The following is a 14,142-nucleotide window of genomic DNA, read 5'->3' on the forward strand; positions in this document are numbered from 1 at the left end:
GTAGAAAAGTATCGGGCTTCATCCGACAATCCTCGTTCCTCTCACCCCGTAAATCTGTCATCATCATCCATAACTTTTTATTATGAAAACCTGTCTCTTTTCGTCAAATCGCTCACCCTCTTCAGGATTCACATTTATAGAAGGGTAGCCTGAATGTGTTAAGCCTGAACACCACAGGAGTTAAATCTTGTTCATCTCAAATAAGAGAAACGGCTTAATTTATACATTTAATATCAAGTTCACATCGAAAGCATAATGTTGGCGGAGTTGTTTTGATTGTAAATCAAGGAAGTAATTGAAGACACATATTTGGAGAAAGACGTGAGAATGACAAATGTACTCGAATTGTCTGAAATCAGTGCACAAAGCACACAAGCAGGAACATGAAATCGTTTATACAATGGAGCATTCAGAGACTGACATTAATTGAACTAAACAAAATGTAATTAGAGAATTCAGCTAATGGCTTTTGTGCTCAGAGTGAATTAAGAGTATGGGGAGAATACTTTTGAGTAATACATCAATGACAAATGATGCTGTATTACAGTTACTTAAATAAACACCACAGAGGGACAAACAATTTAACTGAAAACGAAGAGTGACTGATCGCTGGCTCCATCAGAATGCCCAGCCTATAAGGAGCAGAGGATGGGACTGGCACAGGTGTGAAGATCATGAACAGAGGTCCACCCGGGCACAGGTATGGAGTTCATGAACAGAGGCCCAGCTGGGCACAGGTGTGAAAATCATGAACAGAGGCCCAGCAGGGCACAGGTGTCAAGGCCACGGAGAGAGAACCAGCTGGTGGTGGAGTAGTCTGTACATGAGCAGAGGACGGATGCGGGTAGAGGTGTTGACTGGATGCTGGATGGTGGGACCAATACAAAGTCATCTGATTGGCAGCATGTTTTTTTTGCATCACTCTTCATCAATGCCACCAAATACCCAGCATACCACAGAGCATTTTCAACAACCTACTTGAAGGTCTTCTTCCTCAGAAGGCTGAACTGCCTTGCTTCTGGGTTGCCAACTCGGGGCAGTACAGCCCTCCTGGCCAAACATATCCAGAGATATAGCCCTGGTGTACTCTTTTAGAACCGTCTCCTGAAATGGCAAGCATCCTCTCTGTCAAATCCAATTAAATCAAATCCAATTTTAATCATCATATATATAGAGAATACAGTGGGGTGTAAACAGTGCAATGAAATGCTTACTTACAAGCTACCTCTCAACATACCCCCAAGACATGCTGTATGACAAGGGGTATGATATTTGTGCATCTGTAACATTCTCGCTAATCATTCTTCACAATTCATCAGGACTATCGGGAATCCTGGTAGCATCCACATTAATGTAGAAGTGTTTAGAAACATATTCTATTCTTATTTACAATAAGTGACACCAAAATGACACAATACATGATTTATTAGTCATTTGTATTGGGCACAAAATAATCTCAAACACAACCAAAACAAAGAGCAAATGTTTGTAGTCGCAAGCTTGATGTAATCATTGCGTATAAATATAAAAGCTACATTAGATTATTATTTACATGATATTGCCATTACCAGTGTATTAGTGTGGAACAGTAAGGAACCATATGTTCCAACTGATGACCTTCACAGAATGTGGGCAATATACAGCTTAACCTGCCAGAGCTTCCTGGGCATCCAGAGCAGCAGAGGACAGGAAAAGTACCTCTCCATCTCTACTGAGCTGCAGATGGTGGTGGAGGGTGGTCCCACCACATTTTGTCAAACCTGGCAGAGTCCATCTCTGGAATCCCATTCCCCGACCACCTGAACAACGCCTTGGACATCCACTTATGATCCACATCAGGCTAAATGCTTTGCCATCCCTTGGGAAGGCATACATCTCTCCCTGAAATCATAAGACAACAACATTTCCCACATGAGAAATAATGTATTGATGATACATTCCCCAAAGAACAGGTGATCATATCACATGAGACATACCGTGTAACGTTAGGCCTGTATATAATTTAAAATGCAAGTCATCACTATAAATACTTCAAATACAGGCTGGAAGGGCTGAAAAGTAGAACTATTAACTTAATTAGATCAATTGATTAAACACCATCAAAAGACTATTGTTTTACTTATCTATTATCGCTATCAACTAAGCGTCATCATTAATGAAAATAATAACTCCAGATTAGTATGAAAATAGTGAGGTTAACAGACCATTTTGATGGTCTAAGTCATCGGACGTTAAACTAGCTAAAGTTACGTTACTTCGTTAACCTGTGTCAGTGTTGAAACACCAGTTTACTAACGCGTTAGCGTTACGGTAGCTACACTGTAAATCTTGTTAACCGAACCGTGCTAACATGTTAGTTACTGTAGCCTAATACAGTGATCTTACCTGCTAGGTATTCCGATCGATGATGATGATGATCAATGAAAACTCATACAAAAAATGTAGCTAACGTTACTTCAGAAAATAAACATAATTCGCGAATAGAATTACCTAAAATAAAATATATATTTTCCATGGTCCTCTTGGAGAGAGTTTAAAGGTCCCGCCATAGCTCTATCCTCATTGGTGAATTATTGGTTACTAGTTGGTTGCACTGGCCTCTCGGATTGGTTGGCGAGTGAAATTATTGGTTACAGACGGCGATATGATTGGTTGTCGGAACCAGACATTTCCTCCACTCAAGAGTGTCAGGGGGGCCAAGCAGGTTACCGGATCGAATCACCGAGCTGAAGGTAAACATCTGTCGTTCTGCCCCTGAGCAAGGCAGTTCCCCGTTAGGCCGTCATTGTAAATAAGAATTTGTTCTTATTGTTATGTTTTTTTAATGTATTATTGTCTCATACACTAATGTTTAATCACTAGTTTGTTACAGTCACATTAAATTCCTTTGAATTCCTTTCCTATTTTGGTTTTCTGCCTAAATATTTAATGTTGTCAACTTGTCTTGAAATAAAGGAAAATATAATTGCGTTGTTCCTAAATTCAGTGTAATGTGCTACATATGCCATGAATCAAAGGGCGCAAAACCCGACGATATTAAGTTGTGTTTTGGCTCAAGAGTTGCATTAGCGTCATGACAGCAACATTAGTGTCCTGGTAGAAATATTAAAACTTCCGGTTTTCTGATTTGCCTTCACAATAAAAGTCTGCGGTAAAACGCTGTGTATGACATGAAATCAATCATTTAGTGCAGCTTTACGTAGTGCATAATGTTAAAACTAAAGACAATTACTACTCCATATAATATACATAATATTATAAGGTGGAGCAGATTGACTGTTCCTAGGCCGTGGAGCTCATTGACTGTTCTTAGGCCGTCACTGAAAATAAGAATTTGTTCTTAATGGACTTGCCTAGTTAAATAAAGGTAAAATAAAAATATATAAATTGGTAAATGTTTGGCGCTTAAGTAAATGAATGTAAAGAACATCATATTCTAAAAACCCTATTGATGTCGCACTAGACTAGAGTTTATAGATGGTGTTATTTCTTGAATGACTGTGGTCTAAATACCCAGCAGCCCTTTCTACTCCACCCACTCCTTTGGTCCCAATGCAATACACTGTAGGTCTATAAATTGCACATGAGCTTATAGAGATAAAAACTATTCTAGGGTCTGTAGAATCTATATATGGTGTTATTTCATGGGACTCTGAGTGTTGCTGGCCTTTTACTGTGGCCCAATAGCTTAATAATGGGGTGCCTGGACCCTATACGGTACAAATATAGCAATGTACAGGAACAATGATTATTTGTGATGATGTAAAAGTAGGGAAAGAAGTACTAAGTAGGGTCTGTAGAATGTATACTGTATGGTGTCATTTCATGGGGCTCTGAATAATATGGAGTGTTTCTGGCCTTTTGCTCCATCCATTCCATTGGCGGCCACAATGCAAATCACTGCATATGGAATACATATTGGTGTATCCGATGTGAAATGGCTGGCTAGTTAGCGGTGGTGCGCTGTGGAGCGATGGGCAACGATGCTCCGTGGGTGTCAGTTGTCTGTGTGTGCAGAGGGTCCCTGGTTTGAGCCCGGGTAGGGGCGAGGAGAGGGACTGAAGCTATACTGTTACATTGGCTTATAGAGCAAAAACTATTCTGCGTGCTGCAGTAAAACTGTAGTATTATTTAAGTGCCAGCTGATGGGTCATCAATTGTGGATGGGCTTCCCATTGTATTAAAACGGGTTAAGTAGGTTTATACCACCAGAACACACTTGGCCCAATGGGCAATCCGCAAGCAGTTGTCTGGACATCACAGAAAAGTGAACATTCACACAGTTGCAATGTATTTTCTACGAACCGATATAATATCAATATCGAATCAAAAATGCAACTGATATTGATTTTCCATATTTGTGCCCATCACTAATTGAATGTATGTATTTGAGAAGGGATTGCTACAAATTAATGTATCATAAAGTGTGTTAGACCATAAATGTTTTGCCGAAACATTTTATGAAATGAATTAAGTATGACCATGAATTTTAACTGACACATTTGATACAATTGGTGACTGAAGTGACTGTGTCCCTATAGCCTGGTTGATGTTGATTATGTTTAAATTGTAAATAAATTAGATTTTTGTTTTGACAAAAAAAATGGCCTTATGGGTTTGTTATTTGAGTGTTGATAGTTTAGTGTGTATAGGCATTGACTTCAGGACCATAGATGTCACCGGGTCATTTGAAGGTGGTTTATACAGACCTTACTGAGTACTCCCAACCACACGTTTCAATCTCTGCACATAGTATCATTTGTTTATATTTTAGCCCCCATTTTAAGCTATTTGACCACAGTAAAAGGCCACCAACACTCTGTATTATTTAGGGCCACATGAAATGACACCATATATACATTCTACAGACACTACTGACTATCCCCTACAATACTTTTAGTACGGTCCCCAGGATACTTTTTGCTCTACAAGCCAACATCTATTCCATATACAGTGATTTGCATTGGGGGAATTTATTTGACCTTGGAACATGTATTACAACCTAAATGTAATGCAAATGACACTTAAATATGAACAATGTTAATGTTTAAACAATTACTTACACGTTATTGACACTTTTCTACTACTAGGTGGGCTAATTTTATTTTGAAAATGTTCGAAATTCCGTGACCCGGAACTACTTTTTTAAGAGTTGCTGACGAGACGCTGAGAGGAGTTGCAACCTTTCAAGTATCTAGAAGAAAGTATTCCATCTATCTTGCTGTGTCTATGTGTATGTATACATCTTTATACAAATCAGTATTTGGAACCTTCTATGCTACTATTATTTCTTGCTGGGTTGTTAGCGAAATAATAATTGCAATCCGATACAGTAGCTAGCTATCTGATTAACCAGTACAGCGGCTGTGTATGCGATATAATTATGGTTAGCTTGCTACTGTTGCTTGACCAGCAAACACGGTGTGTGCATGCATATGCAGATGTAAGTAAGTACAAAAAGTTATCCAAGCTAGGCAACTGTCTGTAATCTCATTCGATCATTTTTGTTGTGAAATTTCCACGAGACTGATCAGTGGAGTGTTGACAACAGATGTGTTGCTAGTTAATTTACTTGACCTACCTGTTGGTTTTGTTGTCGATGGTAAACCCACAATCCCCACAACTAGCTAGTTACACGCAAAAGCGTTTAGGTATGTTGTTAAAGTTCTAGCTAGCAAAGCAGAACTTTCAATTATTTACAAGCTGTGGTTAGCAGAACAGATTTTTGCTCAAATGTTTCTTAGATGCACACAACAAGCCCTAAGATTACACCCCTCTCTGAAATTCACATGGCTTTATTTGATCAACACAAAGAATAAACCTGTTCACATCCTGCATTGTTCTACCACAGCTCAAGATGATGAGCTTTGTTCTCCTGAGGAGCTGAAGCACTGGAGCTTGCCTGGCCCTGAACATGAATTCTCCAGAGGACAGTTCTTCCTCTTCCACACGGAAGACCTCTGTTTGGGCTGACCAGCAGACAGCCACTGCACAGCTGGGAGTTAGCCCTCCGTCTCCCACACACTGCTTTGGGGATGGGGAAGGAACCAGATCTGCTATCCCAGCTGAAACACCCGTTTCAACCAACCCTTCTTGCCCATCTCAAACACTTGTTTCACCCCAAAAAAAGAGGACGGCAGAGAAAGGAACCTTTGATGCATCACAGCCACAGGGTGAACGTCGCAAGAGGGGGAGGCCACGCAAAAACAAGAAACCCCAGACTGACACAGAACACCATATCCACCAGGCCCAGTCCCCGACAGCTACACATCCATGTTTACAGCCAGAGGACCAAACGGAGGCTGTGACACTGACACCCAGCTCACCTGTGATACCCAAGGACAGGTGTCAGTCATCTGAGGCCACCTTTGAACCACCATGCCCTGCCTTGGACTTACAGAGTGCCAATAAGGGACAGAGTAAGAATGGGCCCCATCTCTCCAGTGCTTCTGTTGGACAAGGAGACCGAACAGGCCCTAATGTTCTAGTCACTGGGATATTTATAAGCAAATGTGCCAAAGAGCAAAAGACTCTGTGCCAGTCACCACATAATCTGAAAGATGGGAGAAAGGCGGCTAAAAAATCACAAATTCATAATGTCGATCAGCCACAGGAGACTGTGACAAATGGGGAAAATACATCTAAACCCTTACTGACTATTAAGGTAGGACAGGAGAATTGCCTGACACAAAAGACTGGGCTAAAAAGGAAATATACAAAAAAATCACAGAGCCATAAGGTAGGCCAGCCAAGGGACACTGACCAGTCACAGGAGAGTGAGACGGTGAGAAATGGGGAAAATACATCTATAAAATCACCAACCCATAAGATAGACTGGTCACAGGAGACGGTGAGAAAGAGGACATATACCAAAAAAACACAGAGCCATAAGGGAGACAAGCCACAGGAGACTGTGAGAAATGGGAAAAAGACAACTATGAAATCACCAACCCACCAGGTACACCAGTCACAAGAGTTGGTAACAAAAAGGAAAAAGGTCTCTAAAATATCTTCAACGCACAAGGTAGACCACTCACAAGAAACTGTGAAAAAGAGGAAATATACAAAAAAATCACAGACCCGGGAGATTGACCAGTCACAATCCCCAGAGACTGGAAAAAATACATCTATGAAATCGCTGACGAATAAGGTGGCATCGAAAAAATCACAAAGCCATACCGTAGAACAGTCACTGGGGATTGACCAATCACAAGAGACCGTGAGAAAGAGGAACTACACAAAAAAATCTCAGAAGCATAAGGAGGACTCAAATGAGACCGTGAGAAATGGGGAAAAGACATCCCAAAAATCGCAGAAGCATAAGGTAGAGTTACGAGACACGGAACAGTCACAGGAGGAGACTGTAAAAAATAGGAAATATACTAAGAAATCAAAGACCCACAAGGTAGACTCAGGAGTTCTCTCCTTACTCCCTGTGTTATCTGCAGACGTCTCCCTCAACCTTTCCTCTCCCACATTCAGCTCTACTGGGCTTCCAAAGAGAAAATATACAAAAAAATCACAGACCCTCAAGGTAGACTCCGATGTCCCATCCTCACTCATTGTACTGTCTGCAGACCTCTCCTCCAGCCTGCAGAGTAGCCTCTCTCCTACTCGCAGCCCTTCTGGCATCCCCTTCTCACCAAACACACATAAGAGATTCCGAGGCAGACCTCAGCGGGTCCAGCAGCAGCTCTTTCTTAGCTCCACGCCAGGCCCTCACCCCAGATCCTCCACAGGAACAGACAACTCCTTCTCTGCCTCCCCGTCTCACGTGGGGCTGGGCCCACGGAACGCCTCACCTATCACCCCCTGTCAGCTGTTGGAACTAAGCCCTCTGGAGAAGGTACTGTATTATCATCTTCATCACTGATTAGAAACATTTATTAATTTAACCTTTAAGGTTAAAACCTGTTTTCACTTTGTCATTATGGGGTATTGAGTGTGGATTGAGGAAAATTTTTTATTTAATCAATTTTAGAATAACAAAATGTTGGAAAAGGAAAGGGGTCTGAATACTTTCCGAATGCACTGTATCTCCTCTTATCAAAAAACAAAGTTATCATGAACCTCAGGTCACCTCCTCCCTTTTCCTTTAACACTATATTACGTTGTCAGGTGAATGGTCAAACACTGAATAGTGCTCAGGATTGTAATCACCGTTAAATAACCTTCTCTCTTGCCTATTGCATTTCAATCTGTTTAAATGAAATCCCAGTATTCATATGTTCAATACACAACTGTTAAAAAAATGTGTGTAATCTCTCCCAGACACACTTAGCTTTACCCGGTAGTAAAGCTCGGGGAAGACCCAGAGTTAGGTCAAAGAACTCGGCTACAGTGAAGGGAGTGAAGACTCCGGGTGGTAAGAAGAAGGTGAAGGCTGCAGCAGAGGGAGGGTCCCAGACCTCCAGCTCTGAGGAAGGCCCCCCAGCCAAACTCGGACGTAGAAGCAGGAAGGGCCAGACAGCAGAGGGAGCTGGCCTGCAGAGCGGTTACACTACCAGCACAGAGCCACGCTCCAGACCAAGGTTTGAGCTGCAGGAGTCAGACTCACCAGACACAGACACAGGAGATGCCTCCCTGTCCTCAGACCTCTCCATTGAGTTAAGCGTACAGGAAGACTGTGTAACATCACTGACTCTTGAAGAGGAGGACGAGCAAGATGATGAGGAAGATCTGCCCAGTTTCTTAAATAACACAAGTGAGTAACGTGCTGACTAGACTGGCTACATTGTGTGGGCAAGCATTGCTAAGTAGATGTACACATGCATGTTATTAGGGAAATACCAGTATTGCGATACTCATTCGTATCGTGGCAAGGAAACAAAACACAAAGCATATTTCATTTCTGTAGGAAAACAGCCCTAATGTTGGAAAAAATATAATGTTTGTCATCCAGAGTCACATTTATTTGTTTTCCAAACTATATCACACAATATTTTACATAAAGCAGGTTTTTAAAGGGCCAAAGAGTTTGACTGCTTCGTGGTTTCATTTTTGCCATGGAAAAAAATATTGTGATACTGGTATCGTCCCGGCCCTACATGTTATTCAATCATTTAACCCAAACTGCTGGCGCGTGTCAACATTGAGATGCCTGAAGCACTGCAAGTCCCCCCCTCTCCCATCTATTGGTTTTCACAAGCATGCTAACCAACGTGGGTGATTGAAAGATGAGTCAAACTAGTTTTCCTGTTTTATCTCTCGATTAATTGTCGGAGTAGAGAACACACTTTTCTGTATGACTCCAAATGGGTCAAAATTCTACACAGATCCAGCAACAAAAAAATAGGACCATATGCATTTCAGGTAAAATGACAACCTGATGTTTATCTCCCAGGACAAATGAGCTAGCAGCAACAAGCTAGCTAAATGTCCATCATTTCATGTGTGTTTCGACCTCTCCCCAATTTAATATAGTGGGTTCACTGTTTGGTTTTGGATGCACGTGGGGGGTGGTTTGGTGTGTTAGAGAGAGTTGGTTAGTTGGTTAACTCCCTTGATATGACACCTTCCTGCATGTGTACTATAGCTAATGTTGAGTTGTTAATTAAAACTAAGATAACCCGTAGTTATTTGTCTCTTTTCAGAGCCACTGTCCATAACGGAAGGAATATGTGTTTGGTGCAAATTTAGAAGCTATCCTTTCTGGCCGGCAATGGTGAGTATTGATTGCTGTGCTTCAAGTAAACTAATTTTGAATAGTCATCAGTAGTAACTGAACTAGAAACTGTTTGACTCCATAGGTGAAGAGTGTGAACCGTAAGCTGAAGAAGGCCAGCATTGTGTTTATTGACGACCTGCTGTTTGACAAAAAGAGGATACGAAAGGGGTAGGAACCAAAACTATGTGCAGCCCTTCCCACAGTCATTCCCTATGAGCTGTAACTGGTGTCCATTCCCTGATTGCCCGATTAGCCTCCGGGCTCCAATATTAACTATTGTCTTTTTGTGTTTCTTTCAAAGCTTTTCTGTGTCCCTAAAAACATTGAAGCCTTTTGACTGTGAAGAGGCTGATCAGCTAGTGGTAAGGGTAACTGAAGAAAACAGTTTCTCAAGAATACTGACTCCAACATAACTAATATATAATATAGCTACAGTTTTATTTATATATATATATATTTGTACAGTTCCTTGAGTCTTGGGCTGTGCATTATCATATATATATATATACGCTGAACAAAAATATGGTCCCATTTGCACAAAAATCTTATTCCTCTCAACTTTTGGGGGCAAATTTGTTTACATCCCTGTTCGTGAACATTTATCCTTTGCCAAGATAATCCATCCACCTGACAGGTGTGGCATATCAAGAACCTGATTAAACAGCATCATTACACAGGTGCACCTTGTTTTTGGGACAACAAAAGGCCATTCTAAAATGTGCAGTTTTGTCACACAACACAATGTTGTAGATGTCTCAAGTTTTGAGGAAGAGTGCAATTGGCATGCTGACTGCAGGAATGTCCACCAGAACTGTTGACAGTGAATTTAATGTGAATTTCTCTACCATAAGCCGCTTCCGATGTGGTTATAGAGAATGTGGTAGTACGTCCAACCGGCCTCACAACCGCAGACCACATGTAACCACGCCAGTCCAGAACATCCACATCTGGCTTCTTCACCTGCAGGATCATCTGAGACCAGCCACCCGGACAGCTGATGAAACTTCGATGGCCACTGGCAGGCTGGAGAAATATGCTCTTCATGGATGAATCACGGTTTCAACTATACTGGGCAGATGGCAGACAGCGTCTATGGCGTCGTGTGGGTGAGCGGTTTGTCTATGTTGTGTACATAGTGTTCCTTGTTGGCGGTGGGGTTATGGTATGGGCAGGCATAAGCTACGGACAACAAACACAATTGCATTTTATCGATGACAATTTGAATGCACAGAGATCCCGTGACAAGATGCTGAGGCCCATCGTCCTGCCATTCATCCGCTGCCATCACCTCATGTTTCAGCATGATCTAATGCTCTGCCCCATGTGGCAAAGATCTTTACAATTCCTGGAGGCTGAAAATGTCCCAGTTCTTCCATGGCCTGCATACTCACCAGACATATCCCCCATTGACCATGTTTGGGATACTCTGGATCGACATGTACGACAGCGTGTTCCAGTTCCCGCCAATATCCAGCAACTTCACACAGCCATTGAAGAGGAGTGGGACAACATTCCACAGGACACAATCAACAGCCTGATCAACTCTATGCGAAGGAGATGTCATGCTGCATGAGGCAAATGGTGGTCACACCAGATACGGACTGGTTTTCTGATCCACGCTCAATTATTATTATTATTATTTATTTTTTAAAGGTATCTGTGACCAACATATTGCTTAACTGTATTCCCAGTCATGTGAAATCCATAGATTAAGGCCTAATGCATTTATTTCAATTGACTGATTTCCTTATGTAACAGTAAAATATTTGAAATAGTTTCGTTTTATGTTTTTGTTCAGTGTATATTTTGTCAACATTTCCGGTGACCGTTGTGTTGATGTTTCCTGTTGTCTGCAGTGTAAAGCCAGAGAGCAGTATGATGCTGCCATCAAATGGTGTCTGGCGTTGATAGCCGACTATAGAATCCGTATCGGTAAACTATTCTGCACTTCTCTTAGAATGAGCACCTTGAGCCAGATTATACTCAGTGTTATATTCCCCATTACTGTTGTTAATGTTTGTATTGTCTTTGCAGGATGCGGCTTCACCGGTTCCTTCATTGAATACTTTTCTGATGACATAAGTAAGTTCATGTCCGTTCACTGATGTTTTCCGATGTTGATACAGTGACATTCCCACAAGTCATCTCAAATGCTGTCTGTCCTGTTTAAACAGGTCTTTAGTACCACATAACGTGTTCTCTGTGACTGAGATGAAGGTTAGATGGATCAATACATTACCTGTATGATCCCTCCCCCAGGCTGCCCAGTGAGAAGGTGCTACCCCCGGGGCACCTCAGACCTCACCTTCCCCAGTAAGCTAATTCTGGAGGAGCAGTACGTAACCTCTGACCCGGAAGGGGACGATCAGGAGGGCAGCAAACGGCAGGAGGAGGAGGAGAGGAGGAGGAAGCTGCTGCCTGACCGTTCCAAGGCTGCACGTAACCGTGCCAACGAGAAACTGGTGGACTTCGTTGTTAGGCAGCGCCGGGTGGAGACACGCCTTCTAGTGAGTAACCATGCCGATGCCTCTCTCTCTCTCCCAGGCACTCAGTATAGCAGTTGTTTTCTCCCTCAATCTGTCCGTCCCTCTCCTTTGCCTGTCAGTATCTTCTCTCTGTCCATTCTCTATCCTTCCATCTGTCTCTGTATGTAATATGGTCTCCAAACTTGAGTAGCTCTATATGTAGAAGATAAACCCTCTCTCTAACCCCAGGGCGTAATCAGTGGTCAGCAGCAGTCTAAGTGGCTGCGTTGGTTCCTGGCAGCCAGTCGCTCAGTTGTGGACACGTACCTGGAGGACGAGGAGCAGCTGGACCAGGTGTACCAGTACCTGAGAGGGGTGTACGAGACCGCCCCCCTCACCGCACCCTGTCTGGCCGATGTAGACCTCATCCGCTTGGTACTGGACGTGCTGTTACCAGAGGTCAGAATGCTGTAGAATAGAATACAACTTTATTGTCCATCGAAACACGTGTCTTTCTTTGCTGTCTGTTTTTAATACCATACTTTATTGTTGGAAGTGATGTTAGAAGTCCTACTCCAGTCTCCTTTTCATCTCATTTAACACCTGATTTACTTAACAAAAGGCACTTCTCAATAGGTGGTCCAGGTATGACATGGCACAAGTGGGGGGGTGGGCCTTTCCTATTTTGTTCTCTATTGTTCCTCAAGCAAGGAGGGAGGCTGAGGACGTCAGACCAACTCCTTGAATGCCCTAATCCTTGAAGTGTGCAGTTGTCAAAAAAAAAAAAAAAAAAACTATTTTGTTTTACCCTTAAGTGTGTTTATACTTATTACTATTGTTTTTCAACAGGAAAAGTTCATAAATAGCTAGTGTGTCTTAAATGAGTTATTATTCTGAAGGGTGATGTCTTTTTGTGTAGGCTATTATCTATGCCATAGCTGGAGTGGACGAGTTGTCACTGGTGAAGGCAGAAGACAAATACCGGAAAGGGCCCTGTCTGAGTAAAAGGTAAGTGGTCAGTGTGTTGGCTCACTGAATTAAAGGCTAACACCGTTACATTTATTTCTGGGTCTAAATCTGCTTTCTTCTCTCCTTCCTCTCCTCAGGGAAAGAGAGGAGTTTGATGCGATGATCGAGCAGCAGATGAAGACGAAAGCATCGATCCGTCAGCATCCTGCACACTGAACATAACACAGTCTACTTGGCTTCCAACCCTCAGACTAAACGGGCCATAGGGTTCTGGTTAAAAGTAGTTTGAATAGTGCCATTTGGGATGCAGCCTCAGAATGCCAGTGTCCTAATCAAATGATGCTTCTAAGCATTATAGGACAGGAAATAAGTAAGTAGCCTTGCCCAAGCAAGAACAGCCAGTAAGGCCTTTTTCTGTACCGTGAAGTAGCTTGATATACAAGTACACCCTCTGGCCAGGACACTGGTCTATCGCAGACAATAAGAACCATATATAACGGTCTCTAAATGTGGCTCTGAGGACAATCAACTGCTGTTGTACATCCTAGCAGTGGTGTGATTTAACAAAACTACGTTGAATTATCAAGTCATTGTCAAATCAACTGAAATCTGAGATCGACTGGTCAAGATTTACAGCTTCAACACGGAACTCCTGGGAGGGTGGGACCTCGTATCATTCAGAAAGACTTACGCCGCTTGGTTGAAACTGGGACTTCATTTTAGACCCACTGCAACCGTATTTGATCCAACATGGTCGCCCGTTTAGACAGTTTAACTGTAAATTCAGGACATTAAAGACACTACTCTATTTTTCTATGGAAAAGTCTGCTCTTTTTTAAAATGAAGTCATATTTGAACATTCCTGTCTTATTCTATGGCTGTGTAAGGTTAGCTTTTTAGCAAGTACCCATTTCCTGGTGACAGTGTTTAGAACATCAAGCTATACAACATTCTGAATGTGAATCATGTCAACTCATCTATAGTGAAACCCAAATGACACCCTATTCCCTTTATAGTGCACTTTTTTGATCAGGGCCCAAG

The 14,142-nt window shown here is 42.2% G+C and overlaps 1 protein-coding gene across 2 annotated transcripts; it reads left to right on the forward strand.

Annotated features, from left to right (window-relative positions):
* The first annotated feature begins 5,125 nt into the window (after nt 1-5,125).
* LOC124041610 (PWWP domain-containing DNA repair factor 3B-like) lies at nt 5,126-14,142 on the forward strand. Of its 2 annotated transcripts, XM_046359378.1 has the most exons (12): nt 5,126-5,233; nt 5,852-7,846; nt 8,272-8,704; nt 9,594-9,664; nt 9,750-9,835; nt 9,969-10,029; nt 11,524-11,599; nt 11,702-11,749; nt 11,927-12,174; nt 12,382-12,591; nt 13,052-13,140; nt 13,239-14,142. In XM_046359378.1, exons 2-12 carry the CDS (start codon nt 5,915-5,917, stop codon nt 13,315-13,317), a joined length of 3,333 nt encoding a protein of 1,110 aa, XP_046215334.1. In that variant the 5' UTR covers nt 5,126-5,233; nt 5,852-5,914; the 3' UTR covers nt 13,318-14,142. The 2 variants fall into 2 exon arrangements, with proteins under 2 accessions (XP_046215334.1, XP_046215335.1); XM_046359379.1 differs by lacking the exons at nt 11,524-11,599; nt 11,702-11,749; nt 11,927-12,174; ... (1 more) ...; nt 13,052-13,140; nt 13,239-14,142 and adding an exon at nt 10,634-11,215.

Source organism: Oncorhynchus gorbuscha, linkage group LG08 (genome assembly GCF_021184085.1).
Source record: "Oncorhynchus gorbuscha isolate QuinsamMale2020 ecotype Even-year linkage group LG08, OgorEven_v1.0, whole genome shotgun sequence".
In the NCBI taxonomy this organism is placed as follows: Eukaryota; Metazoa; Chordata; class Actinopteri; order Salmoniformes; family Salmonidae; genus Oncorhynchus; species Oncorhynchus gorbuscha.

Bases quoted from the DNA above. Each gene is read 5' to 3' on its own strand.
- LOC124041610 (XM_046359378.1), top strand. From the start codon at position 5,915: ATGAATTCTCCAGAGGACAGTTCTTCCTCTTCCACACGGAAGACCTCT. The intron at 8,705-9,593 runs GTGAGTAACGTG...GTCTCTTTTCAG, and splicing joins CAGTTTCTTAAATAACACAA to AGCCACTGTCCATAACGGAA. The intron at 9,836-9,968 runs GTAGGAACCAAA...TTTCTTTCAAAG, and splicing joins AAAAAGAGGATACGAAAGGG to CTTTTCTGTGTCCCTAAAAA.